Source organism: Hydra vulgaris, chromosome 08 (assembly GCF_038396675.1).
Source record: "Hydra vulgaris chromosome 08, alternate assembly HydraT2T_AEP".
In the NCBI taxonomy this organism is placed as follows: Eukaryota; Metazoa; Cnidaria; class Hydrozoa; order Anthoathecata; family Hydridae; genus Hydra; species Hydra vulgaris.
Genome location: NC_088927.1, coordinates 46,764,557 through 46,791,947, shown reverse-complemented (window position 1 = coordinate 46,791,947; position 27,391 = coordinate 46,764,557). Strand labels below are relative to the sequence as shown.

The 27,391-nt window shown below is 28.6% G+C and overlaps 3 protein-coding genes across 3 annotated transcripts; all 3 read right to left on the bottom strand.

Moving 5' to 3' along the window:
- Positions 1-371: 371 nt before the first annotated feature.
- LOC136083904 (sugar phosphate exchanger 3-like) lies at positions 372-26,000 on the bottom strand. Its single transcript, XM_065803823.1, has 4 exons — positions 25,930-26,000; positions 12,334-12,491; positions 1,597-2,557; positions 372-924 (listed from the first exon to the last, which is right to left on the bottom strand). Exons 3-4 carry the CDS (start codon positions 2,555-2,557, stop codon positions 461-463), a joined length of 1,425 nt encoding a protein of 474 aa, XP_065659895.1. The 5' UTR covers positions 12,334-12,491; positions 25,930-26,000; the 3' UTR covers positions 372-460.
- LOC136083364 (zinc finger MYM-type protein 1-like) lies at positions 5,242-6,183 on the bottom strand. Its single transcript, XM_065802760.1, has one exon. It carries the CDS (start codon positions 6,181-6,183, stop codon positions 5,242-5,244), a length of 942 nt encoding a protein of 313 aa, XP_065658832.1.
- Positions 6,790-7,806, bottom strand: LOC136083363 (uncharacterized). Its single transcript, XM_065802759.1, has one exon. The coding sequence runs from the start codon at positions 7,804-7,806 to the stop codon at positions 6,790-6,792; it is 1,017 nt and encodes a 338-aa protein (XP_065658831.1).
- Positions 26,001-27,391: the final 1,391 nt, after the last annotated feature.

Here is a 27,391-nt window from a genome sequence, read left to right as displayed (position 1 = left end):
AAGTAGTTTACTTTACATAACTTACCATTAAAAGTAAGTTACATTTACAAGTAAAAGTAAAAATGTAAATAACTTTTACATGTAAAAGTAAACTACTTTTTCAAGTAACACTCATTTAAAAAACTTAACTTAAGTAATTTAGTTTTACGCGTTATATAATTTATTTAAAAAAAAACGAACTACTTTTGAAAGTAAGTAAAATATATATTTTTATATGACCTATGTAAAATAATTTACGCGTAAAAGTAATTTGCGTTTTTACATCAAAATAAGTAAAATTGCCATCCCTAATGGTTAATTTTGTTTTTTTTTAATTAATGTTTGAGGAACATTCAATTTGTTTTAAATTTTTCGAAAAATATAAAATCAAATTTACTTCAAAATATAATAAGTTTTTACTATTTACAAAAACAAACAAATTTTGTAAAAATAATAATTATAATAGTGATTTTGTTATAATTTAAATGCTCGTTTGATTAAAACTTTCTTTTTTTCGATTTTTCATTGACTTAATATCTTTGCGTAAAATTGGCAAAATGCATAAGAAACTACAACCCACCATTACTATAAGAAAATAAAAAACCAAGTTCCAGTTATAATGCTTACTTATAACGGGTACTAAGAACTGACCGACTGCTGCTCCAAAAGATCCAGTACCATCAATAATACCTGTCACTGTAGCTAATGCTTCCGCATTATTTATTATCTCATCATGCTTACCTAAGTCTACAGTAATTGCAGTACTTATTATATTATCAGGTCCTCCAATAAAAAAACCTGTTGCTACCATCAATGAAACATTAGTGTAATAGGTCCCATCTGCTTTGCCGTAAAAATACAAAGAGCCTGTCGAAAGCAAAAGCATTATGCAAATAACAGGTGAACGCATATTTATCATATCGGTTATAATTCCGGCAACAATACCTAAAAAAAAATATATATAAAAAAATATGCTAGATAAAAGTTAATCAAAAATTGAAATACAAGATTAGACAATAATTTCTTATGATATCGGTTTTAAAAAGACTATTCTGTTTTTTACTATAAAGACTATCTTTTTTTGTTTTATTTTAATCAAAATTTAAAATTTTCAATTAAAACTTAATTGACTTTAACATAACAAAAACTTTTTTCTCAAAACTTTTTAATTTCAGAATACATTTTAAAAGAATCAAGTTAATTTTTTTAAATTACAAACTTAGTTAAATCTAAAATCTTTTTTTAACTTTTGTGTCAGGCATTCGAATAACATGAAATTTAATAATATGAAATTTCAAAAAAGTAATTTCTGGTAAACATAACTTTGTTTCAATAAAGATATTTATTATCAGCAAGAAAAAGAAGCAAGAGTGTTTTTTTATATTTATAATAAAGTTTTCTTGTAAGTTTTCTCAAAAATTTATACTTTGCGGCCCAAAAGAAAGCAAGCAGAAGAAAGTTGCGGCTTAAAAGAACTAATAAAAAAAACTGAGCTCTGATTTTTTTAAACTACGCTATTCGTCCAAGTCATAAGTTTTTTTTGAAAAGCCATATATAACTTTACCTACTCAAAAAACCCTAGAAATTACCTAAATTCATAAAACCCTTTATAATTACCTCCAATAATGCCACCAATATCGTAAAAACCTGATAACACTGCAGACTTCTCATCAACCCATTTTAGTTGTTGGGTTAAATATAGTGGTAGCCAAAAGAAGAATATATAATTAACCATTTTTATACAAGCATAACATAGTGCATATGGAAGAACATCAGGTATGAAGAACGCTTCTATTAAACCAATAGCTTTTTTTTTTTGAAATTTTCCATCGTTGTTTAGAAGCTTTCTTGATAAATCTCTTTCATCCCATTTATCCAATCCAACTTGGTTTGGATGTGTAATTAAACATATGTAAACAATGACACCGCCGCAAAATAATAAACAACTATTTATCAGCATTCCAATTGGATAACCATAACTTATAGTAACAGAAACAATAGAAGAACCAACTATGTTTCCCACGGAAGCATTTGTACCCCATAGACCATAAAGTACTCCTCCTAAAGATTTACTGAACCAATTACCTAATATTGCAACGGTTGCTGGTCGGCCAGTTGATTGAAGTAGGCCATTAAGAAAAAAGAGTCCATAGTAATAGAATTTTTTATGACTATTTAACGCATCAATTAGATACCCAAACAAAAATGTAGTTATACTAGAACCGCACATACCAAAAACTAACATTATTCTCAAGTTTAGTCTATCTCCCATTGTTCCGCTTATAAATAATCCAATTGAGTAAGCAAGCATGTATAAAGTATCTAGCATTCCAAGAAACTCGTTTGCGTCATTTAAATTACTGATCATATGTTCTTTTTGCCATGTATTACAAGGATACAATGAATCAGTCCAGTTTTGAGGACTCAATGATTTTGCCAAAACGTTTTTAATATTACTAAAAGCATTTCTACATGCGTGAAGACACGCATAAAGAAAAAATGTTAAAATAAAAACTAAAACATGATGCCAAGTCCATTTGCGAATATTTGCTAGCGTCTCTTTAAATACTAATATCATCTAAATATATATATATATATATATATATATATATATATATATATATATATATATATATATATATATATATATATATATATTTATATATATATATATATATATATATATATATATATATATATATATATATATATATATATACACACATATAATAATAAAAAATTTATGTCCGTTGCGAACAACTTGTCAACAACATTTCATAAAATTGACAGTTTAATTTTTTTCATAATTAATATTTGTTTTATGCAAGCTTTCTGTTAGGCAAACAAAAAGTATTTGAGTTTTACCATGTTTACTTAATACACTTTAAGTAAAGGTTACTTTACCTTAAAACTTAAAAAATTACTCTTAACTAAATTCTTTTTAAAAATGCAAAAATTTAAGTTCAAAGCATTTTTAATTTAAGTTATAAATTATAAGCTTTACAATTTAAATTTCAACTAAATTTAAAATTAATAAAAAATAGTAATATTTGTAAATTATGAGGTTTCAATAAAATTTTAATAAAGTTTATATTATTTATTTTGATTTATATAAAAACTTTTCTTTTTTTTAGATCTTAGTTCACGAAAAAAATTTTTCTAACAGTCGGCAAAATACAGATACAGATACGCAATCCCCCCTCCCCCACCTTTATGATTTCTTTGGGACGGCCCTCGAGTTAATACGTTACAATGGTTCGGTAAGAGTTATACGTTACCATTGTTTACAAATATTTTAATACGATTGTATTAAAATATTTGTAATATAAGATATAATATAATTCAAAAAAATATAAGATCGCGATGTTATATTAGTAGGAGTTAGTTTTTTTTTTTAAATTTTATTTAGGTGTCCCAAGAAGTCCTTATGGTCTTATCACAGAGCACCACAGATGAGCATTTAATTGGAAGTTCACGCCTCCTTCCTTACCGATGTCTCAAAACACTCCTAGAAGTGGGGTTTAAACCACAGATCCTTTGTCTTAAGGCAAGTGCGCTACCACTGCGCCACGGCTAATCAGTTTCTTTCCCTTTTTTATTGCTGATTATGATAGAGAATTTTATACTGATTTAGAATCGTATAAAAACTTTGGTCCGAAAATTAACAGAAAGTGCTCTAATTCGGTGTTGAAGTTTAAAAAATTACACTTAAAAATGCTAATACTCGACATTTTTTAAAAACGTTTTATGTTAAAGTTTATCTGAGCCTCTCTATGCACTGTTTGATTAATTCCATAAAAATAAAAGTAGAGAAAAGCGATGGAGCAATATACAGTAAACTACCATTTAATCGAACTGACACTTATTCAGTTTTTCCCGCTTATTCAAAGCAATTTTCATTCCTCGTAAATTTTCCTTAACAAACTTATGCAAATATCCATCAATTATTCGAACCAGCAGCTATTCGAAATTTGGTTTATTCGAAGTAATTTTTTGCTTCATCTTGTCATACGCACTGTCAGTTATTCGAAAGTTTCCTTTGGGTCAAGATATCATTGCATTGCATTTCGAAACATAACTTTATAAAATGTAATCTTTGACCATAAACTCATAGACACGCCTTACCGAAAGTTAATATTCACAAAATTTTGAAGCCATCTTTTAGCGCGTGACGTCATGTTTGGGTATTCAACAATTTATAATATCGGTTTAGGGCAAAAATAGCTTGATGGATTTAACACTTTTAAACTTTTAATATTTGTAATGTATATTATTTTGTTTAGATTTTGATTTTCAAATAGAATATAGGTATATAAAGATCATGATTTTATTTTGTTCTGCATATAATTGCACTCAAAGATATACTAAAGGGGTTTCTTTTCATGTGTAAGTAGCTACAAATCATTCTTTGCTAAGATCCATCGTTATATTTTGAGTATAAATCACATATTATTTTAATATACCTGTTTCCTTCGGTAGTTTTCCAAAAGATTTGGAATTGAGAAAAAAATGGATACAAGTTATGCGGAGGGATGGTTTTACTCTTAGTAAACAGTCTAAACTTTGTGGTAAACATTTTACTGGTATAAAGGAAGTTCTTGGAGCTCACAAAAGAAACGAAAACAAGATGCAATTTCTTCAATATTTGATCTCCCAACACTTTTAAGAAAAAGTACTTATGCTAGAAAACCTCCAAAAAACAGACAAAGTATTATTTCAAATAATACCGCTAATGATTCAATACAGTAAGTCTAATGTAACTAATCTTTTTGCAACGGCATTCATTGATTTAAAATTTTTAAGTTTACTTGTTGTAACATATATAATATATATCTATTTTTTTTTGGAACAATAATGTTTATAATTATATCATAATGTTAACAATAATAATGATTCAATACAGTAAGTCTAATGTAAATACTTTACAATGGCATACTTTACAATAGCATACTTACAATAGCATACTTTACAATAGCATACTTTACAATAGCATACTTTACAATAGCATACTTACAATAGCATACTTACAATTACTTTTACAATGACATATATTGATCTAAATGTTTAAGTTTACTTATAGTGAAATATAACACCTTTATATTCAGTGGCGGAACTTCAAAATTTGGGCCCCCCCGCAAAAGAATGTTTTTTTAAAAAAAAATAAAGCTTCACATATTAAATAGATATTTAAAAAAATTAAAAAAACAAAAAATTAAATAAAGATAAAGATAACTTCAAATCGAAACTAAAACTTAACCGAACTTAAATAGTGAAAACTTTCCTCCTTGATTTCATATTGGCAAAATCGGTAATGATGTTTTTCATTTCCATTTTTCCAGCCGCTTTTGCCTCAATAGAAACTATTGCAAGGTCGCTTAAATTTTCTTTACCAATGGTATTTCGTAAATAATTTTTTATTATTTTAAGTTTCGAAAAAGAACGTTCAGCTGATGCAACAGTAACAGGTAATGTAAGAAACAATAACAATGCTGTTATCACTTGTGGAACGCTTGCAGCTATAGTTGACAATTTTACTATTAAAAGGTCAGCCAATTCACGTATAGATGATATTTTTGATATTTCATCGTGTAGCATTGACTTTACCATAACCATTTGCAGCGGAAATTCAGTTGTTATATCTTCACTATATTTTCTCTGAATGGCTTCTGCACAGCTTATGATCTCACGTTCTTTCATTACCATTAATTTATTTGGATGGATGCAGGAAAATAATTGTACCACTTCTTGCATTCCATTAAATCTATTGTCGAATTGGTTGATAACGACGTCCAAAATTTTTATAAAAATATTGATGCGAAAAATTTCCTCACTACTATCAAAACGGTGATCTGTAGATAATTCGTCAAAATGCCTTTTCACAATTTTTCTTCTTTTTTGAAAAAATATTGCAGGAATCTGCCACGTAGTCGCTATTTCTACCGCTTCAAGTTTTGCTAAATCAAACATCTTTCTATATTGTTTTAAATTTTTGCTGGCATTTTCTAGAGAACCTGAAGCTGTCGTAAGATCTAAATTTTTAGTTTGCAGCAATTTTGATGGTATATGTACCTCATTAAGGATTTTAGACAAAAGCACGCATAAAAAAACAAATTCGAAACTGCTCATATTTTTTTGTATTCGTACTGCTTCTTCGCGTTCTTCACGTTTTGTACTTGTTATTGATATCTCGGAAAGAGCTTTCATTATATTAAGAAAGCGAATTTTAACGGCGAAAAGAGAAGTATATCCTGCCCATCGCGTTGGATTTAACCTTTTTAATGTTATTTGTGATTCTCCTGTATATTTAGATCGTAGATCCCACCTGTTTATGTTTACCTGCTATTTCCGAAAAATGAATACACATCTTCTAGCATTACAAAAAATGAAGCAACTTCAACACAACATTTAACCGCATCGTTAATAACAAGATTTAAATTATGAGCTGCGCAATGCATATACATAGCATTGGGTTGATTTTTCTTAAAAAGGGCCTGAACCCCATTGTATATCCCACTCATGACGTTCGCACCATCATAACCTTGACCCCTGCAGTTACCTAATTTTATATGATGTTTTTCTAACAGATTTAAAATTTCTCCATGTAGTCCAGCAGCAGTGTGGTTATATATTTCCGTGAATCCCAAGAAGACTTCTTTAATTTCAATTGATGTGGCTTCATCTTTTTCATTTTTAATAATTTTACGAATCTAAATACTTGACTGAGCTGATCTCTTTTAGTAATATCTTGTGTTGTATCCATTATAATTGAATAAAAAGGTGAACTATTAATATCAGCAGTAAGAGTGGCTTTTAAATGCGTTGCAAGCAATGTATGACTTCATTTTGAATTTGATGGCTTAAATATTTTATAGATCCATTTGGTATACTCAAAACTTGCTTCATAACATTATCATATTTAGCTAAAAGTTGAACTTGGGTTAAAAAATTACCATTATATTCATTGTCAAATGATTCACGATGACCACGAAAAGCCAAAGAATTTTTACAAAGTGCTAATGTTATATTTACTATCCGCTCTAAGACTTGCACCCAAAAATTTGATTGGTATCGTATTTGTTCATCTATATTTTTATCAATTGTTTCATTATGTCGCCATTTGCAAATGCAACAAGCAAATATATGTTGTTGACTATTTTCGTGAATTTTAATTTTTTTAGAAAGACCACGCCAATCTCTGACACCATGCTCACGCCAGTTATCCTTTGCTTTTCGTTCTTCTGAGAAAAGCCAACAAGGCTCGCAATAAACGGCATCAATTTTTGGGGAATAGCAAAGCCACATTCTTTCTATAGATCCATATTTTGTGGTAGTTTTAAAATATTCCTTGGAAAACCTACGGTTTTCTTGCAAGGGGTCGCGTATAAAAGGACCTTTTAGCCGACACGATTCCGATAATACAATTATTTTCTTAATATCTTTTGTTAGTATTATACCATGAAAATTTGCAATGTCAGTAGAAAATAATTCACTTGATTTTTCTAAATTAATTTGTTCAATGGCGTCATTCGTATCAGAGTTTGAATCTTCCTTGTCTTCATTTCGGTGGTTTCTCGGAGACCTATTCACATCTTCTTCGTTCACATTTTTATTACCAGTAGCAATGTTTTCTTCGATATCATCATGTTCTACTGACTGATTTATACATACCACTTCTGCAGAGTTTTGACTTTCCACTTCCGTTTCCGCTCGCTTTTCGATTGGTTTCAAAAACATTGTTAGCTTCGGCAATTTAGCTAAAGTAGCTTTTGTTTCTTTTAACTTTCTTCTTTTTGCTGCACCGCTTGTACCACTTAATTTCTTTTCCATTATTATGAGTCAAAATCTAAATTATTACAAATTTATAAATTCAGTACCTGTTGTAAAATTTTTAATTATTACAAATTTATTAATTACCTTTTATTAAATATATCAGTGAAGTAATAAACTCTCGTGCAACAATACTTTATTATTCGTAACACGATTAAATAAATTGGAGACTAGTAATTCAGATAAAATAAGAAATGAAAAGTTAACTTAATACAACGGAAGATTTAATATAAAATTGAAAATGAGAACATACATTTAAAAGTTAATTTGTGTATGCAACAAGGATTATAGAATCATTATCCTTGATATGCAACAACATAACAAATAATATTGTTTATACTTTAAAAATATTGAATATGCAACTAAGAACTTATAAATTGAAGAACTTCTTACAGTTTAAAAAAAATTTATACGCAACAAATTATTACTTTTACCGAACTCAGTCTAATTGTCTAATTCATACACAAACACAACATAACGGTATAAAAATTAACTATACAATAACATCTGGCAGTTCGCAGCTAATAATCGTACTTTATTTCTCAACTGCGTATGCAATTTTAAAAAGGTTACAACTTTTCGTTTAAATGTAAACTACGCACTCCAATACAAAAATAAATTTTTGAACAATATATTTTAATACGATGGATGACATTTTTTTAATCCAAGTTTTATATTTTAGGGCCCACTATACCTGCGGAAAAGAGTTTTATAGTATAAATATTATTGAGAGTATAATTTTTTTTATATGAGGGCCCCCTATAGCTGGTAGGCCTCCCCGCAACGCAGGGTCCTGCGTCCAGTAGTTCCGCCACTGTTTATATTTCTAAAAACATTGTTGAAAAGTGTCAAATCAATCCTAACACCAATGGTAAACGGTATATTAGTGTATTTGATGAAAATGACATGGTAACATCAAAAAATAGCAAAAAGTTTTTAAAATTAACTATAAGTATTCTTAATGCTAAACAAAAGACAATTAAAATGCTTCAGCAATCCAAGCGTCGCCTAGTAAAAAGGGTTAAAGACTTACATTTATTCCTTCGTCATCTTAAATCAAAAAGTATGAATCATATGATGAATCAAAATCATGAATCATACAATGATTTCTGAAGGAAATATCAACTACACTAATGGCATGATATATATTTTTATTAGGAGTGGTTGTTAAACATATTTGTATTTGTGACTCTTTTATTTTATTTTTCTATTTAAAGATTTTAAATATTTGTTGCTTATTTAAGTTATACCTCAGGGATTATTTTGTTTTAGTCAACCTACTGTTAAAATATGGTTTTAGTTTAGTAAGTTTTTACGTTTAAAAATTTACTTTATTAATTATTAGATAACAGTCAAGGAGAAATTTAATTCATCACAATTAAGGTTGGAATAACGATGATTATTGTATTTGTCGTAACAGTAATAATTGTTGTTATGATTGCAATGCTGATAAATTGTTGTATGACTTTTCTTTTAATTGCAAATATTTTTACAAGTGTGTGTGTGTGTGTTTGGGTTGTTGTGTATCATTTACATAAAATCTGTTTGGCTTTTTACTATGCTATCATCTATTTCTTGATACCCCAATCAATAATGCCCCATTTTACTTAATTGGTTTCTCAAGTATAAATATGATGGTTTAACTAATAATATATTAGTTTATTTAATCTATTTAATTACAGGGAACTTTGTTGAGTCTACAAAACGGTTATTTTGTCGGATTTTACAAGAAAAGTTAAAAAGCATTACCTTCCAGAATTACGAAGCTTTGCTTTAACATTAAATTTTTATTCTGCTAAAACATATAGTTATGTTAGGAAAACATTTAAGAATGCACTTCCTCATCCACGAACTATACAAAAATGGTATGAAAGTGTTGACTGTTCCCCTAGATTTTGTAAAGAATCTTTAGTTACTCTTCATAGCAAAGTAAAAGAGACTTAGAAAATTGGTCAATGTGTTGTATGTTCATTGATGTTAGATGAAATGACCATTAGAAAAAAAATTGAGTGGACAGGCCATAAATTTTTTGGTTATATTGATCTTGGTGCTGATAATAATGATAGTTTACCTGAAGCAAAAGAAGCTTTAGTTTTTATGATAAATTGTGTAAATGGATGTTGGAAACTTCTGTTGCATATTTTTTAAATGATGGTTTAGGTAGTTGAGAAAAAGCTAATATTGTTAAGCGTTGTCTACAATTTATTTACGAATGTGGTGCAGAAATTATAAAATTAATATTTTACAATTTCTAAATTGAAAAGTGAAAGAAGGCAGTACGATGCCCGTACCGTAGGGTCGTCGGGTCCAATCGACCTCCCTTTTTTAATAAACTTATTTGTTTCAAGCAAAGATTGAGCAAAAATATTAAATTATCAATCACAGATAAATATCTTGCTTTTAAAAAATGGAAAAAGGTCAAACTAAAAAGAATGGAGTCGAAAAGTTTAGTGTTCCTCAAAACACTTTAACTTACTGGGTTAAGCATTAAGAAGGCATATTCATAAAGAGGCAGTCAATTTTAAGCTAAGAGACAATAGTTAAGTTTTGGAAGGCATGATTCCGTTGATAAAGTTTTTTGATGAATTGTAAAGGTTATATTTTATTAAGTTTTTTAGAAGGTAAAGACTTAAACAGCATCTTATTTCAAAGTTTTTTTCTTTTTTACTCTTTTCTACTGTTAAAATTTGATAGTAACTTGAAATAGGTCACTTTAAAGATTTTCAGTTATTCAAACTTTTGGTTATTCGAAGTAAGTTCTAAATCCCCTAGAAGGTTCTTAATTTTTATTACTTGGGAAATTTATTAAAAATGCAAAAAGCTATGACTAAATCGAATACGCTGACCTTAAATTCAAGAATTTTCAAAACGTCGAGCTAATTGAGGTGTGCACTGAGAGTCTCATTTAGAATTCGATCTTCAAGAAAATCTTTTTTTTATTACGCGACCTGGTTTTTATTATCGTCAAAATTATTCTTTATTTAAACTAAATCGAATGTTTTTATGAATAAACATATTTTTAATAAATTTAAAAAAAATCACTTCAGGATATTGCTTTTCAGTTGTACAACGACAAATAAGGATTGATGCGATTAAATGTACACTGTTTGGGTCAGGGTTAAGGTTAGGGTCAAAGATCAATTAGAAATTTATGTACTTTGCATTTTTAAACAGTGTTACTTTCAAGTGTCGATTGAAACCAGGCTTTTTTCAAAGTTATTTTTGAAAAGTAATTAAATCATACCGAGTAGGAAAAAGATGGCGAATATTAGCGTTTTTTACTGTATTGTTTTGAACTTCAACACCGAGTTAGAGCACTTTCTATAGATTTTCAGACCCAAGCTTTAACACGATTCTTAATCATCATAAAATTCTCTATCATATTCAACAATAAAATAATCAAAAAGTAAAGGAATGGAGGAAGAGAGGGAAGGAGGGGGGTAGGAGGGGAAAACGGCTGTAGCGCCGGAGTTAATTCCCAGAAAGCACACGACTCCGGGCCAAAACTCTAGCGAATCATAGCACTCCGTTAAGACTATATTAGTACTAATATAGTTTCTAATATAATTACTAGAGAGATATCAGAAGCTTGTCAGACTCGCGCCAGTATACTGGCGCGAGTCTGACAAGCTTTTGATATCTCTCTCTCTCACTCAATATATATAAAAATTAGTAAAAACGCTTATCTAATTTTCTTCAACAGGAAGCCCACTGATGGCAAAATATCTTGTTGAAGAAAATTAGATTTATTATATATATATAGGGGAAAGGGGGCTAAATAGTACCCCCTAAGGAAAAAAATTAATAAAAATAAAACTAAATGTAGGAAAAAGTTTAATTTTAGATAAAAACAAGCATTGATGAAACTAAAAAAAAACAATCTTGATTTTAAGATGTAAATAATAAAATAAAGAGCACACTAATAAAAACTAAAAATAAACAAGGTGGTACTAATTACCCACAAGAAGGTTCAAATAGTACCACTGGTGAGGTTAATAAGTACCAAAGGTTATGAAGAAAAAAAAAGCTCAGCACTAATAATAAGTAATAAATAAAACAATAAATGGTTCATTCTACACTTGTAAAATATATTTATTGACATAATTCACATATATAACTATCATGCGACCCATTTTGAGACTCAGATGATGAGCATGCAACATGTACCCATGCTCCACAAATTAAACACTGGATCATATCCACCTCAATGTCGTCATCACACATGAAGCAGTACCAACGCTGCCCTTTGTTATCTTTAGAGGTTGGGATAATTAGTACCACAGGTACAATTTACCCCACCATCACAGGTGCGATTTACCCGACTATGACTAAACATAGTTTTCTACTTCAGTGTTTTAATGGGCAAAGTGAATCGGAAAAAAATGTATTAATTAATGAAGAAGAATGGATGGGCTAACACCATAAAAAAATATAAATAAGTTACGTATATCCACGCCTGCAAGGTACGACTAGTAGGACAGTGTAATTATTACATCAAATAGTGTAAAAAAAGGGAAACAGACTTACCTCCTTTCTTTAACGTTCAAAACCGCCATTTTTTGGTCAGTATGCATATTTCATCTGCTAGCTTGATTTTATTATGTTTCCGCCAATTTCAACGAATCAGAAAAAAAACAATGACGCTGGTACGAATTGCACAGCGTTACTAATTACCCCTCTTTCCCCTATATATATATATATATATATATATATATATATATATATATATATATATATATATATGTATATATATATATATATATAAATTAGTAAAAACACTTATCTTATTTTCTTCAACAACTTGTTTCGTCATCAGTAAAATCAAGAAAATTAGATAAGGGTTTTTATTAATTTATTATTGCTCTGTTCTTTATAATATATATATATATATATATATATATATATATATATATATATATATATATATATATATATATATATATATATATATATATATATAAATTAGTAAAAACACTTATCTTATTTTCTTCAACAACTTGTTTTGTCATCAGTAAAATCAAGAAAATTAGATAAGGGTTTTTATTAATTTATTATTGCTCTGTTCTTTATAATATATATATATATATATATATATATATATATATATATATATATATATATATATATATATATATATATATATATATATATATATTAGTAGTAGAAAATCACTTCACAAATTTTTTTTTCCATTTAACACGTGTTTCATCAACAAAGATTCATCAGAAATGGATGATCAAATTAATAAAACTTCAATTTATACCAAAAATTAAATTACAGGAAGTTGCAAATGTCTTAACTACTGTAAATTTTCACACATTTATGGAATTTGCTGACACTATTATAAAAAGAATTCTTTAGAAATGATTACTTATGCTATTTTTTTAAAATGTTTTTTTAAAAAGGGTTGTTAATGTAAATATTATTTGAACTCATTTATTTTTAGAGTTTTTTAGGAGAAACTTATTTTCGTGCCTACATTTAGAAATTAATTCCAATCTTTTGTTTAATTAGCATTTTATACTGAATTGGTCTATCCTTAAAACAGCGCCTGCATATAACAATATTTCCAAAAAATGCATACTATGCCTACAAGAAAAATTTGAAATAATTACACATGCAAATCAAGAATGCTTATTAATATAATAGTAATAATATAATATAATATAAAAATTGCTGTACAAACTATTTGAGTTTGGTGAGTCAAAACTACGTAGAGTTTTGACTGTAACAGCCGTTAAATGTAAAATTTCGTAAATAAAATAAAAAAAAAAGTTCGTAAATAGAATTTGGTATCAAAAGTTCAAAATTTTGTCTATTCTATTTTTGAACGTGTTTTTGTTTGCAGAATCGATTGCATCTTGTGACAGTAAATTCCAATCGTCAACCACTCTGTTTGTTAAATAATAATACTTGCATAATTTCTTAGTATATTGTCGATGAAGTCTTTTATTATGACGATATCTGTACATGCTGTGATAAAAACTCAAAGGCTCTTCAAATCTAATATATTCGGTTGAATTTAATATTTTAAACATTTCTATTAAGTCGCCTCTTCTTCTCCTTTCTTGTAAGGCTGGTAAATCTAATATTTTTCTTCTTTCTTCGTAACAGATACCTTTCAGTGATTCAATCCTTGTCGATCTACGCTGTACATCTTCGAGTCTCTTAATATCTTTAGTACAAAATGGGCTCCATACAGATGCTGCATATTCAAGCTGTGGCCTAATAGTTGACTTGTATAATAACTTTAATATGGAAACATCAAGATATTTAAATCCGTGTTTTAAAAAACCCAGCGTTCGATTTGCCGTATTTGCTACACTGATAACATGATTTTCCCATTTAAGGTCATTTGTTATTATCACTCCTAAATCACTTTCAACTTCTGTTTTTTGCAAAATGTGATCTCCTAATTTGTAACTAAATTGAGGATTCGAATTACCAATGTGCATTGCTTTACACTTTCCTCTGTTGAATTTAATAGACCACTTATTCGACAAGTCTAATAACTTATTTAAGTCTTCTTGAAGAGCATTGTTGTTACTTTCATTATTAATTACTGACATTATTTTTGTATCATCTGCAAATAATTCTAATTTATTTAGTATGTTTACTTTTAAGTCATTTATAAATATGATAAACAGGAGTGGACCGAGGACAGAACCTTGGGGAACTCCACTTGTGACTTCCTGCCAACCTGAAACAAACTCACCCAGAACTACTCGTTGTTTTCTATTACTGAGAAATGATTTACACAATTGTAGGATATAGGATTGAAAACCATAACCATAAAGCTTGCAGCATAATTTCGATAAAGAAACTGAATCAAAGGCTTTTGCAAAGTCCAAAAATACTATATCAATATTATTACCAGTTTCAATTTTGCTTGTTATAAAATCTTAAGTCTCTAATAAATTGGAGCAACAATTTTTACCATTAACAAATCCATGCTGTTCATTTGTTATTAACTTATTTAAAGCCAAATGGTTCATCATAACATTATGAATAATTTTCTCCATAACCTTACATACTATTGATGTTATTGATATTGGTCGATAATTTGAAGGATCTAACTTATCCCCTTTCTTGAATAGTGGAGTTATGTTTGCAGTTAACCATTCGTTTGGTATAACACCACTATAAAATGACATTTTAAAGATCAGTGATAAAGGATGAGAAAGTGATTTTGAACATTCTTTGAGAACACGAGGATGAACTTTGTCAACACCGATTGTTTTATTAACATTAAGGTTTACTAACTGATATTCAACATCAGTGTCATTAAAACTTGGATAGCTACAATGAAAATTACATTTTGAAGGAAAAGTTACATGGTCTAATACCTCATCTTTTAAAAATACTGAAACAAAATACTCATTTTAACAATTTGCAATATCTACTTCATTTGTTATAATTGAACCATCAAAGGTTTTGAGTGCTTTAATTGAATCTTTTATAACTATTTTACTATTTAAATATGCATAAACACTTTAAGGGTTGTTCTTTGAGTTTTTAGCCAGATTTAATTCAAAAGCTCTTATATCTTTATTGACTCTTTTTTTTACATATTTGTTCAATGTTTTATAGTTATTTACCATGTCAGTTTGTTTAAATCTTGAATGCCTGCACTTGTACCATAACCTTTTCTTTAACTTAATCATTTTTCGAAGTTCTTTAGTCATCCATGGAGCATATTTTTTACTTGTATTGTAACTAATAATTGGAATAAATTTACCACATCCAGTATGATATATACTTAGCCATTTTTTATAAGCTAGACTAGCATTTAAATCTTTAAACTCATTTTCCCAATTAAAACTTGTAAAATATTTTGAAAGTTCTTCATAATTTCCTTTATTATACAATAATTTTTTTATTTATTTTTGGTTTTTGATCAATATTGATGTTTTTATAAAAATATTTGAAATTTAATAATTAAACAAAAGATCGGAATTAATTTCTAAATGTAAATTAAACAAAAGATCGGAATTAATTTCTAAATGTAGGCACGAAAATAAGTTTCTCCTAAAAAACTATAAAAATAAATGAGTTCAAATAATATTTACATTAACTACCCTTTTTAAAAAAACATTTAAAAAAAATAGCATAAGTAATCATTTCTAAAGAATTCTTTTCATAATAGTGTCAGCAAATTCCACAAATGTGTGAAAATTTACAGTAGTTAAGACATTTGCAACTTCCTGTAATTTAATTTTTGGTATAAATTGAAGTTTTATTAATTTGATCATTCATTTCTGATGAATCTTTGTTGATTAAACACAGTGTTAAATGGAAAAAATTTTTGTTAAGTGATTTTCTACTACTAATATAATTGCTCTGTTCTTTTAAGAACATTGAGCACTCAATTGTGTAGAATACTTTTTAAAGTTGTTTAAATATATATATATATATATATATATATATATATATATATATATATATATATATATATATATATATATATATATATATATATATATATATTCAACTTCAGACACTAACACTCCACAGTTACTGAAAAAACAAAAAAAAGTTTTTAAATAAAAAAAGACACTTAGTTTAGCCAAACTTTTATACTTAATTCAGCATCAGGAGAAGAAGTTGAACATTGGCTGAAAAGATATTTTCAGCTTTCCAAGGATCGAAATAGCAGACGAAAAGCTCGGGAAAAACGAAAAAGTTCTTTGCATAAATAACAATTTGAACTGCAATTAACATTTTTTTATTTAAAATTTTATTATTTTTAAACACATTTGCGGTTCGCAATAAATTTTAAAAATACTTGTTTATTTTTGTAGATATAATTTGGAATAAGTTTTAAAAAATACTTATTTGTTTGAATGAAGTGGGATAACACAATTGTACAGAAACGGTTAATAATAACGTGCTAGTGTATGAATTTGTGAAACGTAACTTTAGGCCGGCGTCTGTGGCATGAAATACAATCACTTTCGTTAGACGCATCGAGTAACTAAGTTCTAAATTGATCAATTTGCATTTTAAGTCTTGTCAACTTTGCGTTTTAAATCTTAGAATCTAAAACAAAAAGATCCCATTCTAAAAGTGTCCCTAGCGGCAATTATAGACCTCCAAAGTTAACCATTATCTTGTGCTTTCGATTTCATTCGATTTCTTATAAAATATTTTGTAGAACGTTTTATACGAACTTGAATTGCTAGTTTAGATGAGTATTCTGGCGTCACTCTGAAACAGCCTGCTGCCGGGGGCTTCATCGACTGACAAGTAGCTTAACTCGCAGCGGAGTGCTGCTACATCAACTTTAGCATGGGGTAGTAATCTTTTCTTTTACTATTCTTTGTTTTTTTCTTTTTCTAAAAACGTGGTATGCTATAAAGATAACGCGTATCTTTATAGCTTACCGCGTTTATATATATATATATATATATATATATATATATATATATATATATATATATATATATTTATAATCTCTTAAATCATTCATTTTCATCATGATCATTTTTCATAAGCAGGTAACTTTATCTTGTGGCATTCCTTTTGACAATGATAATAGAACCTTGTTTTGCCACATTGCTTGCTAGAAATTGTTAGCGGATAAAACAAAATTTGAGAGAGCTCAAAAATTAGCAGAGAAAAACCAAATTAAGTCACTCAAAAAAAAGAAAAAACTTTTAAATGTTTCAGTTTCCTCACCGAAGAAAACACGATTGTTACAAGTTTTAAAACAAATTAGTAGTAGACCAGCCATCCATGTATCATTTGCATGAAAAATAAAGAATTATTATGTATTTAATTTAGCGGTTTTATTAGTATTATAATATACTTTTTTATATACCTTGGAATTGTCTAGTTTTTTTGTTGTGTGTGTTTATTTATAGGTGTCAAAAATACAGGGAAGATCAAGATTAGTTTACTGTCTCACTTTCGATGCTAGCCGTATTCGAGAAGCAGCTGAAACGAAAAAAGACGAGGGTTTATTGCTTCATATTAGAGACAAAGACTATTTCTGTATAAAATTAAAATATTACAAGCATTGTTATGCGAATTATGCTGCTTTTGTTACACGTAAAAAAGTGAGGCCCAGATCTCTTTATAAACAATTATTTCTTTTATATTAAAAACAAATAGAGAAACAACTTTATAATGATGAAGTCTATCAATGTCTGATATTTTTTCATCATTTGTAAAAGTTGTGAAATCTGCAGATAGTTTTGATACATCCATAACTGAGGTATGTTAAAAAGGAGAGTACAGCAGATATTTCTAAATTCAGTATTTTACAGCCCAGAAAATAAAGCAACGAGTGAGATTGCTTAGGACCGTATTTTCTAACATTAAAAAAGAAAAAGACTAACTCCAAAACATATAGCGCTTAGTATGGCAACAAAACAAACCACAGGGTCAAAAAAGCTTTTAGATACTCTAAATGGTTTTGTTCACAGCATATCGAATTCAGTTGTAAAGTCACATGAAACAGGATTGGCTAAACTAAATATAAGTGATGATGTTATTATTGGTTCAAATATAAACCATGGTCAATTTACCACACTTGTAAGAGATAACATTGACTTTGGAGAAAAAACTCGCTCAGGTAATAGGCCATCACGCATGGTTAATGGGATTATTATACAAAATAAGATAGTAAACCTGATTACGGATTTAAATCAATCTGTGAAAATCATTCAAAAATTGAACGGTCATTGCCTGACCCTAATTTTCTTTACGCTTTCTGTTTTGGCTTTTACTAATTTCAAATTTATTACAATTGAAATTCAAATGCAATTAACATGTTTTGGTAAGAATTTTACATTTGTTTTAACAGCAAAACATGCTCTCTCTTTTCTTACAGGATATTCTTATTAAATCTGGTGTTTTAGCAACTGGTTCTATTAATGGAGAGTTTAAAGAAAAGCACTATACATGTGCTGTATATGCCTATAAAATCTTATACGAAGCTTTACAACGATTAAGGCAGCATTCATTCACTGAAACAGTGAGTTTAAATGAATTGGAATACTCATATTGCAATTTTGAGCGAAAAACTTCTTAATCAGTTTACAGATCACCTGATAGAGGACGTATACTTGTCAATTTTGCTAGATACTTTTGTGCTTTTTCTTTTTTCTGAATTACTATTACTACCGTGCTTTCTGTTAACTGCCATTTTAAGGCAGCATGAACTCTTAAATATTTTGCTGAAATTATTTAAAAAACCCTGCGGTTTCCAATAATTTTCCACCAATTTTCATATTTATTTTAACTTTTTTTGTTATATATATGATGATTTTGATCTTGAAATAAATTAACAGTCACCAACGTTTATTCTGGTTATTTTTTTTCAAAATTATAGAACTGTTGTTATTGTTCAAAATTATAGAACTGTTGTTGTTGTTCAAAATTATAGAACTGTTGTTATTGTTCAAAATTATAGAACTGTTGTTATTGTTCAAAATTATAGAACTGTTTTTATTGTTCAAAATTATAGAACTGTTGTTATTGTTCAAAATTATAGAACTGTTGTTATTGTTCAAAATTATAGAACTGTTGTTATTGTTCATTAGAGCTACACGCTGCAGTGATTAGAACCTTCATTTGTCAGCTATGAGACAAATTTTACCTTAGTGTTTTAGCTATGGCAGATTTAACTATTCTAGGTATCTCTCAGCATATTGGTTAGAAATGACAATGCTCAACAAAACACATCCTGATAAGTTTACTAACAAGGCAAAGTTGTTTTTTGTAATATAAAATTTAAATTTATCTTTTTGCATTTAAAGGAAACGTGGTAACTTTAAATACATCTAAGTTGTTTGTCATAGGAATCAAAAACGAACCATCACAGGAATGGATAGTCCAACAGCAGACTGAATATGGTTTTCATTAATTGCATGTAATCAAACTATTGAACAAACAGCTAAACGTGATTGCAAAAGTGCAGCTGATATTATTGGCTCTACTTTACACCAAGCAGCAGATGGTTGGTTGATTTTACATGCATTTCATGCATTGCTGCAATATCAAAAAATTGTAATTAGTAGCCCTAAATACTGATATATTTGGGTTTGCTCAGTCAAGTTGTCTTCCATCAACTGTATACTTCAATACTGATGTTGGTCACAAACGTTGCATCATTAATATAAAAAATTGTAAATCCAATCTTGCTAAAGATTTGTCAATTGATATGACCGGCTTTCATTTGTTTACAGGTGACGATTTCTTTTTCTATGTAAAGCATTGTTGCCGTATTGTAATGTTTAGACGGGATAACAAACGAGCTGTGAATTAGAAAATTTTTAAATTTATTTATAATTATAATTGGTATTTTAGGATGCGATTCAACAAGTGTATTTATGGAAAAGGGAAAACAACAGCCTTCAAAGTCCAATGTTTAACAAAATGTTTAGAAGCTTTTAAAACTCTTGGTGGTTCAGTAACACCACCTTATAAACTAAGAAATATGCTGGAAAAATATGTATGGTATTTAAACAGGGTTGACAAAGAAGAATCAGTTATTATAGCTCGTTATACATTATTTAAACCTGGAAAGTTTAGCAAGGAAACCTTACCGCCCAATAAAGATTCACTAGTGCAGCACATAGAAAGACCAAATTGGGAAGCTTTTATAGAAAAACGACCACATATATCAGTTATTAATCCACTAAATCTTTTTGGAAATGGTTGGTTCAACGATCACGGTTCAATTGCCATATCTTGAATAGAATTGTATGCTGCACCAGATTCGGTGGTTGATTTTGTACATTGTAATTGCAATGGTGATTGTTCCACAAAAAGATGTTCTTGCAATAAAGCTAGTGTAAGTTGCAAAGATCTTTGTAAATGCAATAGTTGCAACAATCATGGTAATAAATTTCCCAAGAAAGATGGTGACGAATTTTCAGATGTACCATCCAAGTCTGGGTCCGAAAGCGATAGTGATATAAAATAGATTTTTACTTTTTTCTGTGTAAATATCACTTAATTTTTTTTTTACTATTTAGCATTGAACTGTGAGATAAACATTAACAGGAGTAATAAAAAATAAAAATTCGGTTGATAATAATATCTGTGTTAATAAAATCCTCTTTTGAAGCAGAAAATAAAAAATGGTGTATCATAAAATAACGGAGAAAAATTACAGAGGTTTAGAAGTTTGAATGCCAATATCATAAAGCGTCCAAATTTTGAGACACTGTTAGCAATTTACTGAAGAATACAACAATTGAAATTACAAATATTAGTTTTTTGTGAGTAACTAAGGAATAAGAAAGTTTGATTTCCATTCAGTTAGTCAAAACCGTCTTCAATAAAATCACAGGATGGTTTTTATATACGACAACACTTTCACCTGGTTAATCCGGTTATTGGGACTCTTAAAATCTGGGATTATTTGGGGATTAAACCAGTTAGTTCAGATTGTCAAAATACCATTGTCATAAATTAGTTACTAAATGCGTCTAACAAAAGTTTTTTTTGAAAGATTTTTTGTTAATAGATGCCGGCCTTCGGGATCTCAAACGAATATTGGAAAATAATCTCGGAGCAGTACTGGTGAAAGATAACTGACTAGTGATGGCAAATGAACGCGGGACAGTGCTGGCAAACAATATTGAGCTAGTGCTGGCGAACGATGGCGGGTCAGTGCTGGCAAACAATCGCGGATCAGTGCAGGTCCATTTGCCGTTTCAATGCTGGCCCGTGGTTAACGGCCGTTATTGCGCCGTAGTCGTAAGGGAAACATTGACCAGAAAATGCAAAATAAGCCTGTTTTTTTCGGGTAAATAATAAATGAATTTAGTTGGTGCAAGTCGCTAAACCGGGACAGTAGTATCACAGAACCAATTCGCAGTTGCAGACGCCAAAACGGTTTCAAAATGTGATTTACTGTTTGAGTTGCTAAAACCCCTAGTTAAACCTTTGCTGATGAGTTTTAATTACGTGTGTATGCTTTTTTTATTACCTTATACACAAATTATTATTACCTTACACATAAATTAGCTCTTGTTTAATAGTTTTTGATAAAACTGAGACTTATTTTATTTTTATTTTTTTATCAAATTACCATTCTTTATATAATTAACACCTTGGAGAAAGTAAACTTAAAGCCCTAGTGTAAACTAAATAAAATCTTTTATGAAAATTAAAAAGTACTCCCTCCGTTGCGAAATACTGTTCCGATATGCGTTCAACGTAAAAAATCAATGAATGTTGTTAATTTTTTTTATACTTTACTAAAAAGTATATTTTTTAAATATATTTTATTATACGTTTTTTTCAGTTTATACTTTAAGTACTCCAAGAGAACCTAATGGTCGTGTCACAGTGCACCACGGAAGAGAGGAAGTTCACGCATTTTTCCTAACCAATGCACAGTGGGTCAGAAGCCAGCAAAACCATACAAAAAAGTTTTTAAGTTTTGAAATTTTGAAAAAGGCAAATTTTGCTCAATAATTTAATAAGCCAGAAATTATATTTTATTAAAAAATAATTTTTCAATAAAACGCCATATTTGTTGTTTAAATATTTCCTTAAATACTTTTTATCAATAACAACAAAAAAGTGTGAAAATTCTATTTTTTTACATCTTTTGAAAACTTTGATTTCTTATTTTAAAGAAGTTTGAGTTTATTTTTTAACTTATAAATGACTTATATAGTATTATGTTAATATTTAAATCACATTAAAAAAAATATTTTTTGCATTTTATGTAAATATTTTGAACAATGCAAACATCAATAATTTTGAGTTATAAGTTTTTATTTCTTTCAAAAATATCATTTAAAACCATCGGATTAACCTGTATCAACCGCTTAAAATGATATATAATTGAATACCAATATGACATTGAACTTGTGGTATAAAAATTGGCTGCCTATAGCTGCCTAAACGAATACACTTTTAAATTCAATTAACTACGTCCACGTTTCTTGTTAATGCGTTTTTGATCGATAACAAAAAATTTAAGAAGATTTGAAATTTAAAAACTGCAGTTTGACTTTATAATAATTTTTATTAAAGACATAAGTTTAAAATTAAATATTTTTGTATTTTTTAATTGCTTTCCAGTAACTTCCTCGTATTTGCTCAATGAACATTTAGATCGCATTGAAATCATTATTCCTAATTTTTTATGCTACCGTTTTAAAGTAATAAAAACTCAGAGACTGTGATAAAATATGAATTATATACTTCTACGTAGTACAAGTTTGGGACATAATATTTATTATTTATTTTATAATTTCCGAAAACAATAAAATTATATGTAATCGATAAAAAACACGATAACAGCCAATGAGAAATAAAGGAAAGGAACTGAGTTTCATAATAACTCGTAAAAAAATTACTTTATTAAAAACATTTTAAATTACTTTCTTTCAAATTAAAAGTATTTTATTGAACAGACAATCTCTTAAAAATGGATAGGAGATGTCTTATGAATTATATAATGGAAAATAATTTACAACAAAATGATGATTTACATGCAAAGATTTTGAATTTTGTTTCCCAAAGCAATTTTGAAGAATCTAATGATAACTTGTCAATTATTTCGAAATTCATTTAACAAGCTAAAAAAAAGTGGAAAAAATTGAATAGAACAAGTGCAGTATTTGAAAAAAGATATAAAGTTTGGTTAAACCAAGCTATATTTGACTGTAAAAAAAAAAAATCGAAACAAAGACCTGTGGTATGTTTACTTTAACTATGTGTAAATTTATTATAATGTGTATAATTTATTTGTATTATTATTACGACGATTTAATAATTGATAAAATAATATTATACTTTAAGGAGGGCGCCCTTCGATTTTGTTTGAAGATGCGTCTGTGAGAACTAAAGATCGCATAATTAAAGTGCTTTTGAGTAAATATAATTTAAACGAACTTTTACATGCAGCAAGTAAAAGTTTGAAAAGGGATAAAAGGTTTATAGAAGCAAAAGTGGTTAAAAAATATACAACAAAGAATTATCGACAGAATCACTTACTTCAGAACAATCATTAGCGCTAGTCTTAGATGCTAATTTATCTAAAGAAACTTATCAGCATTTAAGAAACAATGCTCCTCCATTCAGCTCTCTATACCCATCCTATCATATTGTAAAAGAGGCTAAAAATAAATGCTACCCTGAAAACATTTAGGTCAGTGACTGCTCTGCAGAGGTTCCATTACAAGCTCTTCTTTTTCATACTGCATCAAGAATATGTTCAGCTTATAGTGTTGTGTTAAATTCACCTGTGCTTTAAGATTGTACTAAACTATTTATAATATTCAAAGCTGGTTTTGATGGTGCAACAGGACAATCTGTTTATAAACAACTGTCAGGTGTTTCTCGTGAACTTCATACAGATGAATCACTTTTCATAACTTGCTTGGTTCCTCTAGAACTATATTGTTTCAAAGATGACAAAAAACAGGTTGTTTGGAGAAATCCAAAACCATCGTCAACTAATTACTGCAGACCTCTGAGATTTAAATATAGAAAAGAATCAAATGAAGTAATTCTTGCAGAATATGAGTCAATTATGGTTTCTATAAAAGAGATAACATTATCTGTTGTACCTGTTTTATTGGAGGACGGAAGTTGAAATATAACATATTGTAAATTTAACAATGATAGATGAAAAAATTCAAACTGTTATTTCCACAGCAACTAACTCATACCAATTCTGTTCAGTGTGTGGTGCATCTCCAATCGAAATGAAAAATTTATCTTTAGTTGTTCAAAAAAAAACTTTAGAAGGCAATATAAAACATGGCGTTTCAACTTTGCATGCTTGGATAAGGTTTTTAGAATGTATGCTCCATATCTCTTATAAGATGCCGATTGAAAAATATTGTTAAACTCAGAAAGCTTGAAGTCTGTGCTGAATTTCGAACAAGGATAGGTCTTGTCATAGATTAACCGAGAATAGGTGGGGCAGGTACATCAAACGATGGCAACACAGTTAGGCCATTTTTTCAGCAATACGATGTCTCAGCTAGTATAATGAACATCGATGTAGATCTTATGAAAAGGATTCATATTATTCTGGCCACAATATCAAGTGGTTATGAAATTGAATCATCTAAATTTAAAACATTCTGTTGGGAAACTGCTTCGCTCTATGTATTCCTGTACCCTTGCTATCCTATGACCCAAACACTTAATAAGATTTTGATTCATAGCTATGAAGTCATCGAACTATTTACTCTTCCATTAGGTATGTTTTCTGAAGAGGCTCAAGAGGCTACCAATAAGGTTTTTAAGATTTTTCGTGAAAATTTTACAAGAAAATGCGATCGGAAAAAAAACAATTTAGACCTATTTCATCGCCTTTTATGTGCATCTGATCCTTTAATTTGCACAAAAGAAAGAAGATACTTAACAAAAAAAAAGTCTACCATCTGGTGTTCTTGAACTATTGCAAGAGCCAACGATAGAATACTCTGCGTAAAACATAAATTTAAATAATATCCTTGTTGTTAATTTTGTTGGGTAAAAACGGAATTTTTTTTTAATGGAAAATAAATGAGTTTTTTAATAATTTGCGTAATTATGTAATAAAATTTGAAGTTTTTAAAAAATAAATGTTATTTTTTCCACAAATTATGTTTTTCAATATAATGAACTGTTTTTAATAAAAAAAAAAAAAAATTTTGGTTTAAGAGGTTTTGGCTAGAAAATGTCACTTTTGACCCACTGTGCAATGGCGCAAAATATGCCAAGTGCATGTTTCGAACAGGAACTCTTGCTTTTTAAACAAACGCTCTAACCACCGCGCCGTGGCTGCTTAATCTAACATAATATATATTTTATATAAAAAATTAAAAAAATTAACAGCAAATCGCAACATTATATTGATACGGAGTGAGTGTCTTGCTTTGAAGCATTTGTTTTTTGTACTTTTTTGTCACCCCGGACAAAAAGTTTAATTGCCTCCCCGTGAAACAAATTCCAGTAAGATATTTACAATAGCAAAAAATAAACTTTTGGCTTGCAGTGTATATCTTAACTTAAAAATAAAAATTAATTTAAAATTTCTTAATTTAAAAATAAAATTTAATTAATTTTAAATTATAAAAAATCAATATTTATTTAAAATGACAGCTATAACATAAATTAACAGTTAAGCAAAACGTAAAATTAGATATAAAAAATAACCTTTTAAATGCTCTTAAACAAGTAAATTCTATATTACTGCACAATCAAACAAAAAGATTTATATCAAATTATAAAAAGGCAAACGTAACATCAACTACAAAACAAATTTTTTCGCACTTTAAGTTCTGCAAACTTTTTTATAATCTCTTTTTTGTTAACTGGATCAACTATTTTATATGCTTAATCGCCAAAATGAATTAGACGTTAAGATAGTTATGCATAATAATGGATCGCAAGTAGTTTTTAATTAATTTTGTTTTAGAGAAAATCCTTTTCCAATTGCTACAGTTAGAGTAAAAAAATGGTATTAAAACAATACTAAGGTTTGGAACAAAATTAACAATGTTGTTAATTTGAGTACTTTCTTTGTGCTTTTTTTTTCTTTTTCCGAAGCCCAAAAACTCTAGAATTTTCACTTAGATCAAGACAATAGCTATCAGTTAAAAAAATTTGCAAAAACCTACATTGTTTTAATAGTGTTTTTTTAGACATGGGGTTTAAATCGTATATATTATACAAGTACTAAAAATAATTGCCCTGGTGATCAGGTTGTTAAATCTAATATCTTGCACAATTAGTTTGATCAATTGTAAAATAAAAAAGTCTATTTTACATTTTTCTATAGGATGTTGAATAGGAAGCTGTCTATTGAATGGGAAGCTGTAGCCATATCCACTTCTCTCCGTTAAACCCTGCAATAAGTTTTTGGTTAGTTAAAAGTAAAACGGCAGTTTTTAACGCCAGCGTATTCTTATGTCTCCGTTTAACGACAAAATCTCATCTTGGTATACCCTACAGTTAAAACTGGAAAAATAAATTACTTTAATATCAGATGCTTGAAAAACGTTTTCAAGTGACAGTCAACTAGTGAAGACACAACTACTGCTGGAGAAAGATACCGCGAATGTTTAAAAACTTTTAATCAAAGCATTGCCAATATTGGCATTAAATTCATCCTTGAGAACATTTATTGCTTTAAAAGCATTAAAAGGTTATAGTAGTTGATGTCATTTCTAGTAAATGAATATACAAAGCATCATCCATAAATATTATTTCGTGACAAGCTCCAGTTTAATGAATTTTAAATTCTTTATACCAGTCGACACCACGATAAAAAGCCAAATATTTTACAATGTGATTATAGCCATATCTTGGAAAAATTTAAATATCTAATAAATACTTCGCATAATCTTTGACTTCCAGCACCAAAATGTAAAGCATTCTACCTATTTCAAGCTTGTTCCAATTAAATTGTTTTTAGTTTTATAGTTGTTGAGTTTACAGATTCATATAAAATTTTGCACACTGTTAAAAAGTTATTTTCCGTTATTTGTAGGGATAGTTTCCATTTAACAAAATTGAACAAAAATTTTCCTTCTTTTAAAATAAATTTTGAAAAAGGTTTATTATGAAAACCAAAGTAAAATTTTAGGATACAAACTTGTCACATTAAAAAGCAATT